Source organism: Moschus berezovskii, chromosome 17, assembly GCF_049115385.1.
Source record: "Moschus berezovskii isolate FMDL1 chromosome 17, NW_MosBer_1.0, whole genome shotgun sequence".
Classification (NCBI taxonomy): domain Eukaryota; kingdom Metazoa; phylum Chordata; class Mammalia; order Artiodactyla; family Moschidae; genus Moschus; species Moschus berezovskii.
In genome coordinates this window covers 19,530,781-19,551,004 of record NC_142476.1, presented here as the reverse complement: position 1 = coordinate 19,551,004, position 20,224 = coordinate 19,530,781, and the positions used below count along the sequence as shown (strand labels likewise).

The 20,224-nt window shown below is 46.3% G+C and overlaps 1 protein-coding gene across 1 annotated transcript in view; it reads left to right on the top strand.

Moving 5' to 3' along the window:
• KCNH1 (potassium voltage-gated channel subfamily H member 1) overlaps window positions 1–20,224 on the top strand; it is a 424,393-nt gene that overhangs the window by 321,411 nt on the left and 82,758 nt on the right. Inside the window, exon 10 of the mRNA XM_088845243.1 lies at window positions 9,666–9,862. Within this exon, the coding sequence (XP_088701369.1) occupies window positions 9,666–9,862 (197 nt within the window). The remainder of the gene's footprint in view (window positions 1–9,665; window positions 9,863–20,224) is intronic.

Below are 20,224 nucleotides of genomic sequence, written 5' to 3'. Positions count from 1 at the left end.
ACGTTCTCACATCTCTGAACTTCAGGAGATGAAGCAGAGATCACAGACTGCCAGCAGCTTTTTTTTTTTGTTTCCCGGTAAGAACAAGGGCTTTGTGGTTTCACTACAGACAGGAGGCAGGATTTACAAGGTGTCGGAACTCTGCTTACCTTTGCTCTTCGATGGTCTCAGACAGTGCAAGGGAAATGGCCATAAATGCATGAGGAAGATTCAGTATTCCAGAATTAGCTTGAAAGCCTGGATCTTAGCAGCTTTGGGGTGAAGTATGCAGTGGATACCTGAAGCGGGGTCCCTAGCTGGCCCTGGCCTGACGCCCTGGGACTCCTCAGCAGATCCTGGCCCCACATCCACAGTCAGGGCTGCTGGGAGGTCAGTGGGTACCACCAAGGTGTTTAGCTCAAGTCGCTGGAGCTTTTGCTCTGAACATGCTGTCAGAGCCTCCATCATCGTGTTACTGTCTGATCCTTCAGACATAAGGAAGTCCCTGCTTTTTCCTGGAACAGGTGAAGGAAATAAGTGTGTATATACCTACTCCAATAGAGACAAAAACATTCCGGCCCCACCGGATAGTGGACTCCTGAATTGGCTAAGAGGTAGATTCGGTTGATCCAGCAAAACTCCGAAATAGTAGAAGCTTAGATAAGACAGAAGCTTGTTTTTTACTCACGTAGCCAGCAGTCCAGGTATAGGGGCCTGAAATGGCAACTTCATGGTGTCAGCAGCCAGCCTCCTTCTAGCCTGTTGCTTCATGCTGACTACGTTGGCACCTGGGCTCCCTGGTCCAAGAGAGCTCCCATCCTGTTCTGGTCGGGAGGAGGCGGGGAGAGAGGAGGGCAGGGCAGGACCCACGGGGGGCACCCATCCCTCCGCACCCCTCCGCTTAACCAGAGCTCGGGCAGAGGCCACACTTGAGTGCGGTGCAGCCTTGGTTCTGGTCGTCTGTGTGCCCAGCTGACAGTCGTGGATTCTGTTTCTGTGACAGAGAAGTGCTTCTGGGGTACATGTGAATTCCTTGGCCGTGGCTCCTTTAGATCAAAGCAGTCCCTGATTTATCCTCGTTCCCATCACCCAGCTTGGTGCCTGCCCGAGGCAGAGCTCTCTCGGCGTTGGCTAAAGAGGATGCTGCTTGGGGCGGCGGCAGGGGGGTTGCAGAGGATGGCCGCTGGGAGCACTGGTCGCCTCTCCCTGTGAGGAGGCTGCAGTGTGGGGAAGGTCTGTGGGTCACGGACCAGCATTTAACCTCTCTGGAGCTCACTCCTCTCTTCAAAATGGGACTGGCGATCCCTGTGGGATTTGCATCATAGGGCTGTTACAGAGGACTCTTCTTCTTCTTTTTTTTAATATTGAACAGGAAAATTTATTATGCATGCTTTACATTTTTCTTCCTTCTCCCCGGCACTCTTTCTGAGCATGGTTCCCATCAGCCTCTCCTCTGCCCCCTAGCTCTCTGCTTCCTATTATCTTCCCTCTTACCGTAACTCTTCCATATACCTTGGTGGGTGGGGATAAGAACTAATTCATTCTTGATATCATATCCCTCAGCACTTAGCACAAGGCTGTGATAGGCATGCAATACATATTTATTGAATAGAAATAAATCTGAGAATAACAAACAGCTCAGGCCTGGACAAAGTAGCCAGTGTTCAGAATGAATGGTTTGTAGATCGCCATTGCTTGAAACTATAGGTCATTTCGCAGTGAGATTGTCACATGGTTGACTGGCTTCAGTTTTTTTAATTTTTTGTTGGAGTACAGTTGGTTTATACTATTGAGGATTCTTCTTTACCGTGGTTACTACTTACTGAGCGCCTGCTGTGCTCCAAGCACCGTGCTAAGTGCCCTGTTCACATTATTCCATGTGCGTCTTAACGACATTCCTGAGAGGTGGGTTTTCTTACCCACATTTTCTAGCTGAGTGAATTGAGAGTGGGGACGTTTGGTAAGATGCCTAGTGCCCTTGGTTTGTTAATGCATTCAACAACTGTTGAGCGCCTGCTGTGTGCCAGACACACGGCTAGGGATGCGGTGATGCAGGGATGAGGCGTGTTTGCAGAGTGCCGAGGGCACAAATGTGGTCAAGGGGTTGAGGAGGAGGTGTGGGTGTATTTCGAGGCATGAGAAGGAGTCATCCAGACCAGGGAGCAGGGTGGAGTGTCCGAGGCTGTGCTGGGAAGGCCCAGAGGGAAGCAGGGAGCGGGACTTGGAGGAAGTCTTTAAGAACCCATGTGACTTGAGGTGGAGAGTCAGGAGAGGGGCCAGCCGGGTCCTGCCAGCCCCCAGCAGGGTGCACCTGAGCAAGTGAGCTTGTCTGGCCTGAAGCCTCTGTTGAGGGAGTGGATGAAAAAGTAGCTGGAAAACATCCCAGGGGAAGTTCCTGGAGGAGGAGATTTTGGCCACTTCTCTTCGTGTCTTAGATAGTCTGAGGGCCACAGCAAGGACCTGGATTGCACATGCCTGGTGTGTATCCTGAGTGCAGGAGGTCTGAGAACTCTCTGCGTCCTCGTTCTAATCCTCCTGAGCCAGCCAGTTCAGTGGGTGTGCGCAGTCTGCTCGGGGCTTGCATGGAAAGATTGTTCCAGCTTCCATGTTACATCCCCTAAGCAGAATTACCCCAAGAGCGAGGAGAGAGAGTGGTTCTCCCTCAGAGCCTCTCTGCTTACGCCAGGATCTCTGCTGCCACATTTCACCCTCCTGACACAGTGAGTGGCAAGGTCCTTCTAGTTTTCAAATGGCTTGAGGGCAAAAGACTTCCCGATGCTCCAGGGAAGAGGAGTAAAGGCACGTGGGCTGGCCCTCACCGCTCTGTATCCCTGGTGTCTCTCCCAGCCTCCCGGGGAGGGGCAGGCGGCAGTGATGGTGTCACATGCTCACTGTAGAGCCTGGAAGGTACTTAGATGAGTTTGCAGCTGAATGAGGGACCAGGCACTTTCCTCAGAGGGTTACAAATATGCTGTCCACGCTCATCCCTACAGGCTAGTGAGGGAGCAGATGATCTAAAACATGGGGCAATACAGAGAGCGTTCGGTCCTGCTGAAGAGCCATATCCTGTGCCTCAGGGCCTTTGCACATGCCGCTCCTGCTCCCTGGAATCATCTCTCTGCTGTGTATTTTTTTTATTCCTGTTTTTACAGCACTGTAATACTTTAATATATCATTTCATTTGATCCTCTCTACAAACCTTGGAAGTAGGTACTTCCTACTTCAAGCATCAATCCCCAATTTCCATTTTATAGATGAGATCATTGGAGTTCATAGATGGTCAAATGCAAATGTAGATTTGATATTTTAAAAGAATAGTAACAGCACTAACCTAACTTGACTGGGTGTGACTCAGGACCTAAGCAGTGAAGAGAATTACCAAAAACATTTTTAAAAAATCAAAGTATTAGTTTTCAGGGCTCCAGCAAGGCCTCGATAATTATAACCTTTTCAACAGAGGCCAAAGCTAATAGTTGTGCTTAATTTTTTCCACCTGAGGCTTAGTCTGTGAAGATAGAATATGCATTAAGTTAGTAAGCCTAAGACAGTCCCCTTAGAGAGCTGAAATGACTAGCAGAAAACTGAACATTCAAAATTGTAGAAAGTGAAAACAGGAATGAAGCAGGAATGTCAAAGAGTAGCCCAACTGGGGAAACTGCTCTGACCCCTTCGGTATATATTCATTCTGGGCCTAAGAAACATTTCGATCAGGTATTTGCGGCTGTTGTTCAATCACCCGGTTGTGTCCAAGTCTTTGTGACCCCATGGACTGCAGCACGCCAGGCCTCCCTGTCCATCAGCATCTTCCGAAGTTTGCCCAAGTCACATCCATTGCATCGGTGATGCCATCCAGCCATCTCATCCTCTGATGCCCTCTTCTCCTTCTGCCCTCAATCTTTCCCAGCATCAGGGACTTTTCCAATGAGTCATCTGTTCTCACCAGATGACCAAAATACTGCAGCTTCAGCATCAGTCTTTCCAACAAGTATTCAGGGTTGATCTCCCTTAAGATTGACTGGTTTGATCTCCTTGCTGTTCAAGGGACTTGCAGGAGTCTTCTCTGGCATCAAGGTCCAAAGAGTCAGACAAGCATTTCAGCGAGGAACTGTGGAAGGCTGACTCGTTCACTGAAGAGCAGTGTGTGCGTCGTCGTTATGCTGGCTCGCCGGAGCTCTTCCTTTAGGTCTCAGTTCAGACGCCACGTCTCCCCGGAAGCCTTCCCTTGCCCTTTGAGCTTGAGCCGAGCACCCCACTGTGTCTCCCATCGTAGCCCCTGGCCTGTTAGCATCACTTGCTCTCTTTCTCTCCCTCCACCACCTCCGCCTTCCAGCTGCTGGACCTCAGCGCCCAGGAGAGCGCCTGCTGAGAGCTGCGTGAGGAACTGAATCAGTTCTTTCCAGTTGGTGTGGGCCCAGAAGTGGCTGATGATTTTAGCAGCGTGTGATGACTAACTGCAGAATTGTGTTTTGCTTAGTACAGGATACCAGTATGAGTGGTCCTTACGAGGGTACGTAATAGGGAATAGTGACGAGAAGCAGCTGGAACTTCATTTTTGCTCTGACCCCTCCAAGCTCACTCACAGCCAGTCTGAGAAACAGGTCTTTTTCTGGGGTGTTGTAAACTCAGGTGTCCGTTTTTGCAGCTCTTTAGCATTCAGACATCAGGCTGTCGGATCTTCTCAGATCCCTGAGTCCCAGCACCTCTTGAATTTTCCCCGATCACTCCTCTTAACCCTCCCAACCTCCCCCGCTCCCACCATCCTCCCTGCTTCAGCCTCTGAAAGAGGCTGTTTCAGTCTCTCCCTGCATGACATCGAATTGTCTATAGCAGCAGTCCCCAACCTTTTGGGGCTCAGGGACCAGTTTATTGGAAGACAGGTTTTCCATGGATGGTGGCAGGGCGATAAGGAGCATACAACCGAGATCCCTCACACGCACAGTGCACGGTAGTGTTTGCACTCCTATGAGAATCTGTTTTTAAAATTAACTTATTTATTTTAATTGGAGGATGATTCTGTTACAATATTGTGATGGGTTTTGCCATACATCAACGTGAATCTTAAGCTGCTCTGACAGGAGGTGGAGCTCAGGCAGTGATGCCTGCGATGGGGAGTGGCTATAAATACAATGAAGCTTCACTCACTCGTCTGCCGCTTGTCTCTGCTCTGCGGACTGGGGTTGGGGACCCTGTTCTATGGGCTGTTGGTCTCCTCCCATGCTGGGCTCCTTGCGGAGGGCTCCCTCCCTTTCCCGGTGCCCCCTGAGCCCTGCGTCCACCTCCCACTTCTGCTTTGTGACTTCTCCTCGGCCCCACATTTGGGCCCCAGCGGGCTTTTGATGTTGACAGCCAAAGAGGAGTGCAGTGAAGAAAGCTGTGCATAACTGGGGGTGGGAGGGGAGGAGGATTAATTGCCACAGGGATGTTTGCTTGGAGTTTTAATGAGACTACCTTTCCCGTACTCCCCCCTCCCTTTTGTTTTTCCTTTTTTCTTTTCTCCCAGCTGAGAACATCCACTTAGTATATCTTTTCAAATCCTGGAACATTAGGTTTTAACATTCTGCACCCAGCATCTCGGTGTAATAAATAAATCAATAAGCTGATTGCCTGCAGAAGCTTGATTGCCGAGTGCACGGGGGTACCTTTTGTTCTTCAGCAAACAATCATTTCACACTAGGGAACAGAGACCAATGTGGGTATAGAGCTTGTCCTGGCCTCTGATGCGTAACCCTGACCCAGGAAGTCATGATCCCAGCAATGTGTGTAGTTTACAGGCAGCTGCCAAATGCTCTGCGTCCTTCCCTTTGACAGTTTTGCCAAGGAATGTGTGTCATAAATACATTTCTCATTTGCCAGAATAGTCCTGGGTTTGTTTTGAATCTGACAGGTCCTCTGACACCTCTTTCTTAAATCTCACTAACAGATCATTTATACCAAAAAAGGCTGCCTTGACAGGAAGAAAGATAGTATGATTTTCAGTTGGGGCTGAAAATCAGATGCAAGTTATGACAACACCGAGACTTCCTAGACCCTATAGATTAATCATGACTATCTCACCGTGAAATACTTGGTGTAGTAGGAACAAGTCTCCATTTATTGTTGCTGTCAAAACCTTTGATTGGAAAACTCTTCACAATGGGAATATTGTCATTTCTAAAGATGTGTGATTTATTTCCTGCTATGTTTAAAACACAATATGGTTGCTCTTGTGGTAACAATAGATATGCCCCCGAAGAGTTGTTTATAAACTAAATTTTTACAAATAAACTCATATGTTAAATATACAAGGAGGGGCTATTATTTTACTTTATGGGTTCTTTTATATTAGAAAGACTACTCCTGATTCATTTGAGATATATAATGTTCACACATTGGGTTTTGCTTAAATGAAGTAATATTTTTTCTGGTTACAAAATATTATACTTTGAGTAGAAGCATAAACAAGGAAAATCATGATTTGTGAATCCACTTCCCCATCCCGAGATAACAGTTAATATTTTGATGTATTTCCCTTGGTTATTTTTTATGTCTATTTTTATGATGTGGGAATATAATGACTATATTGCTAAATAAAACACATTTCTCCAGTTTGTTTCTTCAACAATTTCCCCTCATATTTTTTCCATAGCTTTTTTTCCCCCATAGCTTTTTAAATTGAAGTGTAGTTGATATATAGTATTATAATATTACAGGTATACAGTATAGTAACACAATTTTTAGCACAATTTATGTCCCGTTTATAGTTATTATAAAGTACTGGATATTTATTTATTTATTTTTTAACCTTTAGGGGTTGGCTTTTATTTGACTCATAATAATTCCCTGAAGATTCATCCAGGTTGTTGAAGACATCAGTGGTCCATTCCTTTTTACAGCTGTGTAGTCTTCCTTGGTATAGAAGTACCATAGCTTCTTTAACTCTCTTCCTGTTGAAGGACACCTGGGTTCTCTCCAGGTTTAGGCTAACATGAATAAAGTTTCTATGAATGTTTGTGTATAGGTTTATTTTTTCTCTTTTTTTTAAATTTATTTATTTTAATTGGAGGCTAATTATGTTATTGTATTGCCTTTTATAGTTATTATAAAGTGCTGGATATCTAGTAATAGCCACATTGGACAGAATGCCCTGCAGCTTCTCTTACCTTAATGGTTTGTGTCTTTTGCTCCTTTCCTTCTGTATGGCCCCTTCCCTGGCCGTCTGCTCACACTGGTGCCTACTGTTTTGTTCTCTGTATTTGAGTCGGCTTCTTGTTTCGTTCACTAATTTGTTGTATTTTTTTAAGTTTCCATGTAAATAATATCATCCAGTATTCATTTTTCCTCTGACATATTTCCCCTAGCATAATACCCTCAAAGTTCATCCATATTGCTACAGATGGCAACATTTTATTCTTTTTTATGGCTGAGGAGTATTCCGTGTGTGTGTGTGTGTGTACTCACATACGTGTACATACACCACATCTTCTTTATCCATTCATCTGTTGATGGAAGCGTAAGTTGCTTAGATGAAATAATACGAATCAGGCAGGGTTACCAATGGTCTATTCTCAATAGTTCTGACTTAACCCACTAAGTAATTTCTTATGGGCCCTTCAGCCTAGATCTCTGTGATTCTGTGTGCTCTGGTTATCTGTTTCTGCTAACCAAACCACTCCCAAATTTAGTGGCTTAAAAAATTAGTTGTTTCTCATCATTCTGTGGGTTGTTTGGCTCAGCTTCCAGTTCTCCCTTGAACTTCCCACATGTGATTACAGTCCGGCACTGGCTGGGGCTGAAGTCATTTGAAGGCTTGGCTGGAGGGCCAAGATGGCTTAGACTGGCAGAGCCTGGCTGTCAGCTGGACTATTAGAGCACTTCTATGTGATCTCCTGTGTGGTTTGCTCTTCTCAAAACATGGTGGTTGGGTCCAAGAGGGAGGATCCTAAGAAGTCAGTGTTCCAAGAAACCCAGGCAGAAACTACAAGGCTTCTTATGACCCTGCCTGAAAATCCCAAAACATTGCTTCTGCCACATTCTGGCGAAGGCAAGGGATTAAAGTGAGTTCAGGTTTAAGGAAAGGGAATTAGGCTTCACCTCTTGACATAGAATGAGACGTCCACTGGCTCAGACAGTAAGGAATCTGCTTGCAGTGTGGGAGACCTGGGTTTGATCCCTGGGTTGGGAAGATCCTCTGAAGAAGGGAATGGCAAACCACTCCAATATTCTTGCCTAGAGAATCCCCATGGACAGAGGAGCCTGGTGGGCTGCAGTCCATGGGATCTCAAAACTGTTGGACATGACTGAGTGACTAACACTTTCACTTTTCTTGACTAGTTGGAATATGAGAGTAGGGTCTATGTTTTGACTATCTTGGAGGTGCTTGGAGAGGGCTATAAGGGTGGAGTACCTTTTGTGCTTATAGTGGACACTTGCTGGTGTTGGAGAAAAGGTCAAGTTCTGTCCAGATGCTTAAAACCCGAATTGCCTCCTTTCACCTCAGTTAGGAAAACAGCTGCCCTGTAAAGCACACTGAGTTCCAGGTACCTGGGTTCTAGCTGTAGAGTGTGGCTGATCTGAATGCAGGGGCTGACAACTCCCTCAAGGGTTGTTAGATTGGTTTTCACCTTGGTTGCATTGTTTCCTTCCTTCCCAAACACCTCTCTCTCTGGCTCCCTGGAGATTCAGATTTGTGTTTATCTGTGCTGAAAATTTAAAGGCAAGAGAAACAATGTTTCAAGCTATTTGTTATATAACCAGAGGCTGTGCCAGGAGTGAATTAAGCTTTGCATTAGAAAATATGTTAAAACCTCAGTCTCTGGGAAAGGTTGGAAGAGTATCCCTAGGTAAGAAAAACAAATATTCAGAGGAGATTGATAGGAGTTTGACCCAGAATACTGCTACGTGGGATGAGTACTCTATTGACTTATTAACTATATTATTAAATATAGTCTTGTGGAATGCTAGGTGTAAGAGGATCCTCAAGATGCCATTTATATAGGGCCCGTATTTTTAGACCACCAGGAGGGCATCTGTGAGGAACATGGCAGGAGGGAAGGGAGAATGAGGAATGCGGCTCCGCACACATAAACGTCAGGGCGGTGGACGGGGTTTGGAGGAAGGGGAGCTCCTCTCTTGCCTGATTTTGTCGTCCCCGTAGGTCATGCTAGTCAGGGGAGACACCTCCTGTTTTTCAGCTCCTGATGAAGAGTCCACACCCTCCCCGTTGCAGCCAAGGGTGAGCTTCTCATTCACACTGATGCAGACCTGCAGTTTACCTTCCTTCTCTTTTGCCAGCAGGCATTGTGAGAACTCCTACTGTGTTGCCAGATACTGTGTTAGTGGAGGGATGGGAAACGGGAGAGCTCATGCTGGGAGACAGACAACAAGTAACATCATTACAGATTATGATCAGCGTTTTGGAAAACCAGGGGTGACAAAGAATAACAAGGGGTTCTAGTTTTGAGTCGGGTGTTCGGGAGGTCACAAGTGATCCGGAAGTTATTGGTTGAACTTTGACATGTATCTTATGGTATTTTTAGTTTTCTGAAGTTGCGTGTCATTAAGGTCCAAATTAAAACCATTCTGGCCTTTTCTGAGCCCACGCCGTGGTATGCCGAATGGACAGCAGTCCTGGGAGACGGTGGAAAGCCAGCGCCGACAGCCAGACTCCTCTGGCGGGCACTTTGCTCATCACCACGTTCTCTCCTCAGGGAAAGGAGACGTGTTTGGAGACGTGTTCTGGAAGGAAGCCACCCTTGCCCAGTCCTGTGCCAACGTGAGGGCCTTGACCTATTGTGATCTGCATGTGATCAAGCGGGACGCCCTGCAGAAAGTGCTGGAATTCTACACGGCCTTCTCCCACTCCTTCTCCCGGAACCTCATTCTCACCTACAACTTGCGGAAGCGGGTGAGTGCGCAGTTTCCGTCTCTTTTCCAAGAGCAGTCTCTGTGCTCTGAGCATAACCATGTGGGCTGAGGAAGTCCTTTCGCTGTTTATTTAAGTGGAGTAGTTGGTTCTGTAGAGGCTCTGCTTGTTGCTTGCTTTTTGGAGCTTTTGCTGTAAGATGAGAGAGAAAAGGATGTTGCTAGATTTTTTAAAAGACAGATTGATTTTGGTGCAGAAGGGTTTGCTCCTGAGTGTGTCTGTGGACTTTTCCTCAGTAAAATCCTCACCTTCTAGCATTTTGAAAAGATGAGTTAAAAAAAAAAAGAGGTTGTTAGTCAATAAAATGGTTGAGTGGGATCACTTAATTAATGTAAACTGAATTCTCCCTGCTGATTAGAATGCACTAAATGGTGTGAGGCTGTTAGCCAGCTGGTAATAATATTTTTAAAAAAATAGGAAAGTGAGTCAGTTGAGTCCAGAATATAAGAAATGGGATTTGATTGCCTAGAGATTATTTTACATACAAATGTCAGTTTAACTGACTAAGAAGTGATTTATGGTTTTAAGAGCTAGAAAATTTCTCATCTGAACTTGTTGCTTTCACCCTCAAATCATCAGAATTGCTCCATCTGTCTCTGCGAGGATTGGACGATGTGTCTTATACTTGGGGTTTTCGTGACTGATGTTCTTGCATTTCATTAGCAGGAAGCTCTCCACCTATAGAATTCATCCAGGAGGACTGTCTTAGGAGTCTTTCCAGAAATGACCTCGTGACCCCCCACACCCCCAGACTGCTCCCCTCTCACGGCCCCTGTTTGTACTGTCTGTGTCGCCCTGGGGCTCCAGGTTGGAGAGCCCTGCCATCATCCTCCATGCTTCTCCCCTGTCTCCCATGCCTCCGATAACTCATCACGTCCCATTGCTTCTGCCTGTACCCTCAAACCTCAGTCCACACTGCTCTCCTCCCCAGGAATTTCCCTGAGCTCTTGGACCACAGCACCCCCGATACAGCGTCTCCTCCCGTCCTGGACCAAGCAGTGGGCTCCAGGCACACTCCTGCCTTGTGTGTTTCCTCAGTGCAGTGCTTCCTCCTTGACCACTTATGTGACCATTGGGATGATGTCATTCCCCTCTGTCAAGACATTTTGCCCCGACTCTGACTACAGCATGATGTCCACTCCTTTCTGCATGGTTTACGTGGTTTTCCACATCTGGCCCAAACTTAACGTCCAAGCCCCAACCCCACTCACTCTTCCCATGCCCACCACTCTCACCAGGAAAATGACCCATACGGTTCTGTAAACACTCCACACCCTTTCAGAGTACCATGTCTCTGCATGGGCTTCCTGGCCTGGAATTTTTTTCTCTCAAACTCTTCAGTTCAATTCAGTCACACAGTCGTATCTGACTCTTTGCAACCCCATGGACTGCAGCACGCCAGGCTTCCCTCCATCACCTACTCCCAGAGCTTGCTCAAATTCATGTCCATTGAGTCGGTGATGTCATCAAACCGTCTCATCCTCTGTCGTCCCCTTCTCCTCCTGTCTTCAATCTTTCCCAGCAACAGAGTCTTTTCAAATGAGTCAGTTCTTCGCATCAGGTGGCCAAAGTATTGGAGTTTCAGCTTCAGCATCAGTCCTTCCAATGAATATTCAGGACTGATTTCCTATAGCATGGACTGGTTGGATCTCCTTGCAGTCCAAGGGACTCTCAAGAATCTTCTCCAACACCACAGTTCAAAAGCATCAATTCTTCGGCACTCAGCTTTCTTTATAGTCCAACTCTCAAATCCATACATGACCATTGGAAAAACCATAGCTGTCACTAGATGGACCTTTGTTGGCAAAGTGATGTCTTTTTAATGCTCAAACCCCTAAGGGTATGCTGAAATATTTATTTGTTATTAAATGCCATACGTGCCAACTGAACTAGACTAGATGTATAAAACTGAATTAACACTCAGCTCCCTCGCTTCAGGAAAAGAAAAAAAAAAAGAAAATGAAGTCGTTCAGTCATACTCAACTCTTTGCAACCCCGTGGACTGTAGCCTGCCAGCCTCCTCTGTCCGTGGGACTTTCCAGGCGAGAATACTGGAGTGGGTTGCCATTAGCTTCAGGAACCTCAAGTCTAATGGGGAAGATGCTCACAGGAGGATAAGTGCGATGCATGATGCTAAGCACCCTGAGCGTGATTTGTGCAAGGTGTTACGAGATCATAAAGGAGGAGCGCAGCTAAAGGAGTCAGAGAGAAAGTATTGGGGGTGGCTGGTGAGACCCGAGCTGAGTCTTAAAGGATCAGTTTGCCAAACGAAGGGAGGCTGGAGGGGAGTTTGAGTCAAGGCACGAGAAAGGAAGCAGCCTTTTGCCTTCCAGGTTTTTATGCAAAGTTCCAAACACGTGTCACGGGGCTGTCGCAACAATGTGCTTCCACTTGTTTTAAACTCCTTGACTTGCATTGCCCTGTGAGTCTCTGCTCAGAGACCTGGGAGGGCAAGGGCTCAGTTTCCCCCGTGCCTCATCCAGAGCAGCGAGTTTAAAAAACATCTGCAGATGGCATGGAGAAAGAGGTGGGAGCTCTGGGTCTCAGCATCTACGTCATAAAATGTGAGGTTGTGGCCAAGATGATTGATGACTTTTATGGCTCTGTGATTGGAAAACTGGTCATTTAAATTCCAATGGGGAATGGGCAGTGGGGGAGAAATGTATATTCACAGTTCCTCCTTGTTTATCTATGAACGTGGAATGCCTGCTGCTGATACTTTTAGCTAAGTGGATTCTCTTAAAGTCTTACTTGACTGATTCCTTCTTTTTATGAAAGCAAGTTGATTATAATCGATTTTCAGCGTTGCTGATAATATAGGATGGAAAAAATGTACAGTTTGGGTTATTTGGAGGACTAATCATCTTGGAATAATTGTGGATCAAGTAAATCTATCTTAGAAAAACAAGGACGACAACCAGAACTACAGCATGTCAGTGGTCAGATTGTTTTTGTAAGTGCAAAATGATCGACAGCTCTGCAGAAGAGAAGGCTCAGGGGGCCGTGTTTCTGAAAGGCTGTTTGGAGGGGCAGTTGGCATGGTCTGCACGGCCACAGGGCACAGAGGGAGAACCAAAGCTGTAGACAGGGGTGAGCGAGACCTCGGAGAAGATCAGAGCTGCTCAGGGAAAGCAGCAGGTATCTGGTTTCCTGTCCTGAAGGTGTTTAGGCGTCCCCTGGAGACCTCCTCAGAAACATTGTGGGGGACTTAGTCATCCAATGGAGAGTCAGATCAGTTGACCTTCAAATGTCCTTCCAATCTCAAATGCCTATAAATCTGGTATGGCTCTGAGAGAATTTTAGTGAGTTCTTTTATATGAAGAGATAGCCATTCTTTTTCTTGGGAAAAAAAAAAGAGGCTTGTCATTTTGTTATATCCATTGTAGTCTCTCATTGTGTCCTTCTGAGAATTAATTCCTAGTTACATAGGGCATAGAAGATGAGAACATCACAGGCATGAATCATTCTTGTAGCTATTTCTTTTCTGGTCAAGTGAAGTGTATGCTTGTGGCTGTTTCTCTCTCGGCAAAATCGAGTGTGTTATTCTGCAAGGATGCCTGAGAACACGGTGCCTTTGACATCGGTTTGGGGAGTTGTTTGGTCTTACAGATGCCCTCCAGTGCACAGCGAGAACTCTATCCAGTCTCTCCTCCACTTCCCCACCACCCTCATTTCACAAGCATGACATTCTATAGAAGTTCACAGAGCTGGATGAGTAAGGGAAGAACTGGAGCTGGAAATGTCTCATTGGCCAGGTTTCTCTCTGCCTCTCCCAGCTTCATGGCTGACCCTGGCCTCTGTGTTCCAAGCCTCACCCTCTCACCCCTAAGTCCACCCTCACCCTTTGGCACTGCTCTTGGAATCCAACTCAGGGAGGACCTGGTACCTTTTCCTCCAAGACACCTGAGGTCATAGGCAGTGATGAAGGAGTCGGAACCTGACGGCCATTCCAGCATTTTGTTGACCTTGGGTTTCCCTTGTCTGTGGACTCTGAGGCAGCTGAGATCTCAGTCTGCTTCTTGCTCTGCCACTTTGTTCTTCTGCAAGCCCTATATGCTGCCTTTCCCATCTGTAAAATGGGGCTGATGGAAAGGTCTCCTTGTAGGATTATTGTGAGGATTAAATAAGATACTATTGCAAAGCTCCTACACACAGGGTCTGGAACATTGTATATGCTCAATTAAATCATGGGTTGTTATTATTTTGTTGTGTCCACTTGACACTCTCTTCTTTCTTGACTTATGCTTCTCCTTTTGTGTGTACAGGGTACTCATTCTTCAGAACGTCCAGGTACTCGCTCTGCAGCGTGTTCTGTGGGGTGGGTGTTACCCCCTACCCCCGGGACCTCTGCGTCTCTTGCAGCAGAGGACCCATCTGGCCTCCTTGTCCCTCTGCTTCAGTCAGGGGTGGGGTCAGCCCTCACCCACTCTTTTGGCCAGTTCCATTCGTGGAGGGAAAACTGAGGTTGTTCTGACCTGTTGAGTCAGTCACCAGGGCATCTGTATTTTGTCAAGAGGACAGCACACTTCCTCCTTTCTTCTGAGGCAGGTGGCATATTGTCGTCCATGATAAAAAGGGGATGAAACTTCCCCATCCCAGACCCTTGGCTTCCTAGGGTGTCAGGCTCTCCGGACATTTTCTGACAGGCAGTTGGAGTTTTGTACACTATTAATAGTAACGTTATTACCAACACCAGTTAGTCACAGTGTCAGTATATGTTTTATGTCAGCTTATTAAATCTTCAGAACAGCCTTCATATCCCAGTACCAACCCCGCTTCTCAAGGGAATAAACTAGGACCCCATGGAGAAGAGAATCACGTTTCCAAGGTCACCCACTTGTAAGCGGTAGATTCCAAACCACGCACGCACACCCCCCGCCCCTGGTAAGCAGCATCACGTCCTGTGGTGGGGCCCTGGTCGCGGGTGGCGCTCAGCTTTTCCATGTGAGTATTCTCCTTCGGCCTCTGCGTTCTCTCAGGCTGTTGACTTTTCAGAGGTGGCACAGTTTGTCTCTAAAACACCTCTAATGGCCTTTGTTGTTCTCCAGCACACTCCGAAAACTGTACAGTAAATCACAGTCATATCCCAGATTGTGAGACCTGAGAAGGTTTCCCCCTGCAGAGTGACAGCCACGCCGTTGCTGGGTGTGCCATGGAGGCATGGACCAGCAGGTCAGCATGGCCGGTATTAGTAACTAAGAAGAGTTAAGGACCTGGGTTTGAACCCTGGTGTGACTCCTGACTAGCTGTGTGCCCTTGTGCAAGTTACTAATATATCCTAAGCCTCAGTTTTCTCATCTGTAAAAAGGGTCTAATAGAATTCCCTCCTAACTAGGTTTAATGGGAAGATCACATACATTAAAACAAAACACAGTTGACATGGTTCCTGTAGGAACCACTCACTATATATTAGTTCCCTTCACTTCCCCGCCACCCATTCTCTCCCTCCACCTTCTGTCCAGGAAGTTCTGGGTTCACCCTTCGCCCCGCTCTTTATAACCAGACCCCTTCCTGAGTCGCTGTTTCACCTGGGATCTCCTCTCCTTGAGACCGGAGGGGAGCTCTCACCTCCCAGGTGCTAGGAGATCAGTCGTTCAGTCCATTGTTGGGACAGTAGAGGAAATGGACCGCAAGTAACTGATGTATTGCAGACAAGCAGTTGGGTAATCAACATCAGTCAGCGCCTGGGATAATTGGCATGTAGGTTATTAGCAGGGTGGCGCTCATTTTCTGTGTGGGGGGCTTTATTTTTAAAGCCAAGATTGTTGTGCTTTTGAGTATGTTTTGCATCATGTTTGCATATAGTAATTTGTTCCAGGATAGATTTTTTTTTTCCCCTTGGCTTGATAAGGTCTCAACCTAGTGAGTCTGGGAGGGATCTGGGACAATAGTTACTGGTGGTTTCAAAGCAGGAGCCTCCTAACACCTGTTTTCTAAAACAGAGGTTGCCATAGTGAATTGTGATGAATACCATAAGTACATTTCTAGCCCACTTGAACCAAAGGGCATTTGATTAATATTCTGGAGAAGAGGAGATCAAAGCTTGGAAGCTTGAAGAGAGCTTTGGCTGTAGCTGGCATTGGAAAGCCTTGCAGTTTCCTCCCCAAACAATTTCTCGTGGAAGGTTGGTAAGAGGCAAAGACAGACTGCAGAACCAGGTGCTTGGAAATATGTCCCCTTCTTCACTGCATCGCTAAGTTTTTAAAATGATCTCTACACAGCCCATATTTTCCTTGTCATTCTTCCACAGTTAGGGCTTCTGTGGAATGAAAATCATCTATTAAACTGTCAAGCTATAAAGATCATTTTAAAATCAGGGTGTTAAAATTAAGGGTGGGGAAGGAAAGAGAAGGCTGTGAGTGATAAGACCATAATTCTTTCAGGACAACAAAATATAAATCAAAACCGAGTCCCTTTTTTCCTCAAGAGGATCAGGGGTGATATTTAGGGATCTGTGAGGCCTTCCGTGGATTTTCGGATCCTCCCTAGTGCCTCCCCAAAGCATATGATCACAAAGGTAAGAGATAATGAAAGGACCCCATGCTTCATTATGTATAAATCTGTAGCCATTTCCAAGGAAGCAATAAAGTTCTGGAATAAGTATGAGTTTTAAAGCTAGAGCCTCATACCTGGACTCAGCCACTTGTTAGCTGGGGAGGTGGAAGCAGTGAGGGGGGACTGGAGTAAGTACAGCTGTTCTTCTTCTATGGGTTCATCCTGTCTGCCCACAGGGTGGCTGTGGAAGGCTGATCGGGTGGAAGGCACAGGGCCTTACAGGTGGTCGGTACACAGTCAGGTGAATTCCCTCTCATTATCTGTAGGCGTGGGGGCTGTAGAGCAAAGGAGAGCAGGGGCTGTAATGGTTTGGCTCACAGAACACTCATATGGAGGCAGTAGGTAGTGGTGGCTAAACATATAGACTCTAGAGTGAAAAGTACTTTTCAAATCCTGACTCACCTTCGTGACCCTGGGTCAGTTACCTAGCTTCTCTGGATCCCAGTTCATTCACTATTAACATAGGAGCAGTAATCATACCTTAGCAGGGTGCTTTGACAAGCGTGTTCTTATTGTTATGTGTTGCTATCATTGCTATTGATGAGCTTAGCTTTTCTGGAAATGCAGAGATCCTATCAGGTGCTGAAAGTTTTAAAAGGGGAATAGGGGCTAAATTTGAATACCTGGAAATCTCCCAGACAGATGATTCCAATCTGTGCCTGGGCCCCTTAAGTGGTACCAGAGGACCAGGTGATTCGTCAGGGAGGTTTGGGAAAGAACGGTGCTGCCGGACTCATCACAAATCCAGTTTCCTCCCAGGTCAGATGGATGGAGGGACTGGAAGAGCTCAGTGTGGGGGAGGTGGGGTGGGAGGGACATTGTAATTTATCTCAACCCTTATCAACATCATGTCAGTGACACAGTGTGTTTACTAGGAGTTAGAAAGGATCTGGCCTACTGTAGAGGACTGCCATGCCAGTATAATCCTTTGGAGATGAATGTACCATTCTAATATTTTCTTAGAAGTATGTGGTAATAAATGATAATAAACAGAGTGGTGCTAACGAGTCCCAGACTAGGGGCTCATCCCCAGATGAGCATCCTGAAGCCTCAGATGTTTAGCCCAATATTTCTCACATGCATTTGGCCCCTGAACACTTCTTGAATTGTACCGATTAGCATCAGTTATCTATTTTCATACACCTACCAACATCTGTCAGAGTGAGCGTTTTGCAGAGCATCTTTGGGAAACAGGAACTAGACGAACTTTAATCTCTCTTGCGGCTCCAGTGGGCAGTGACCTCCGGAATGGACGAGCCTTGTCTGTGAAACATCGAGAAGCCACAGACACCCAGCGGTGGGGGGGGTGCTCACTGGGTCCTCAGGGAATCCTGAGCGGAGATTGCTGGCAGTCTCCCTGCTTTCTGAACATCCTCCTAAACTCAGCTTTCCCTCACTCCCTACAAGTGCCCTGTAGCCCATTTTATTTCTAAAGGGCAGCCAGACTTACATCGTCAAAGAGCGTTTGACAGCACATCCTTACTGGCATAATCCCATGGACAAAGGAGCCTGGCGAGCTATATTCGGTGGGGTCACAAAGAGTAGACCTGACTGAGCACAAACACGTGCTCATAGGAGGCTGCTGAGACATATCGTCTCCTTGACTTCCGATGCCTTCCTTGCAAGTGACTTTCCGGTTATTTTATTGGCTCAGTCAAGTTTCACGTTCCTACCTCATCTGCCGTGTGTCTGTGGTTCCTAGTTCCCATTTAAATGCTCCTCCTACTCTTTAAAATTATCTCTTTGGCTATGAGCTCATCCGTATAAAATTTGCCAGTGAGTCATGGAGGTCTTTATTCTAGCCCCTGCTCCCCTATAACTGGAGAGTCAGAATTTCAAACTAGGCTGCCTGTCATAATGATAACTACCTTCTAGGATGTTAGATTAATGGAAACAAATGTTATTTCAACCCCTTGGGATGCTTGCATCAGGAGCTCACACACAAATCTACCCCAGTCCAGATGTCCATGCGGATGGTTGCTAGTGTAGTGTGTGTCATGGAGCAATCCAATTTTGATGCTTCTGACAGCAAACTTTGTTGGTTGTAATTTACTTGTTACCAGTGTCGCTTAATGGTCTTGTCCTGCCATTACTTAACTTAAACTTCTAAAGTGAATCCTCCTAAAGTGGCCTTGGACTCTATATGTCTTCTCTTCAGTCTCTCTGGTATTGGTGAGGCCCCCTGTCCTTTTCATCCAATAAGCGCTGGTCACCTCACTGATAGCTCTCATTATACTTCCAAGTTAACTCTAAGTTGTGGGCCTTTCTAGAAGCTGCTTAAGGGCTGAGCCTTGTCTGACTAAATCACCTCTGTCCTGATCAATTCTCTTAGAGCTTGGTACAAGTGAAGAAGTGAAGTCACTCAGTCGTGTCCAACTCTTTGTGACCCCATGGACTGTAGCCTACCAGGCTCCTCTGTCCATGGGATTTTCCAGGCAAGAGTACTGGAGTGGGTTGCCATTTCCTTCTCCAGAGGCTCTTCCTCACCCAGGGATTGAACCCGGGTCTCCCGTATTGTGGGCAGACGCTTTACCATCTGAGCCACCAGGGAAATGGTAAACATTTAAAACTAAGTGAATGGGTGAGTGAATGAACAGACTAGCTGACCAACCAACAACCAACAAATTAACCTACAAATCCGTCAACTTATTGGGCACATGCCTTTCTCTTGTTATTGTTATAGATTTCTGAAACCTTGACTGTAAGACGGCATCCATAGAGACACCTCCCTTTCTTTCTTCCTCAGAGGCTTTGCCCATGAATCCCACACCGTAGCCCAAGGGAGAGTCATCTGGCACTCTCTCTTTCCCCTGTGCACCAGTGCTGAATCAAATCTCAGGTCATTTCAGTCACTCTGTCATGTCCAACTCTTTGTGGCCCCACAAACTGTGGCACACCAGGCTTCCCTGTCCATCACCAACTCCCAGAGCTTGCTCAAACTCATGTCCATCAAGTCAGTGATGCCATGAAACCATCTCATCCTCTGTCCTCCTCTTCTCCTCCAGCCTTCAATCTTTCCCAGCATCAGGGTCTTTTCTAAGGAGTCAGTTCTTTGCATCAGGTGACCAAAGTATTGGAGTTTCAGCCTCAGCATCAGTCCTCGCAGTGAATATTCAGGACTGATTTCCTTTAGGATGGACTGGTTGGATCGCCTTACAGTCCAAGGGACTCTCAAGAGTCTTCTCCAACACCACAGTTCAAAAGCATCAGTTCTTTGGTGCTCAGCTTTCTTTATGGTCCAACTCTCACATCCATACATGACTACTGGAAAAACCATAGCTGTGACTAAACAGACAGACCTGTCGCAAAGTAATGTCTCTGCTTTTTAATATGCTATTTAGGTTGGTCATAGCTTTTCTTCCAAGGAGTAAGCGTCTTTTAATTTCATGGCTGCAGTCACTGTCCACAGTGATTTTAGAGCCCAAGAAAATAAAGTCTGTCACTTTTTCCATTGTTTGCCCATCTATTTGCCATGAAGTAATGGGACCAGATGCCATGATCTTAGTTTTCTGAATGGTGAGTTTTAAGCCAACTTTTTCACTCTCCTCTTTCACTTTCATCAAGAGACTCTTTAGTTTCTCTTTGCTTTCTGCCATAAGGGTGGTGTCATCTGCATATCTGAGGTTATTGATATTTCTCCTGGCAGCCTTGATTCCAGCTTGTGCTTCATCCAGTCTGGCATTTCTCATGATGTACTCTGCATATAAGTTAAATAAGCAGGGTGACAATATACAGCCTTGATGTACTCCTTTCCTAATTTGGAACCAGTCTGTTGTTCCATGTCCAGTT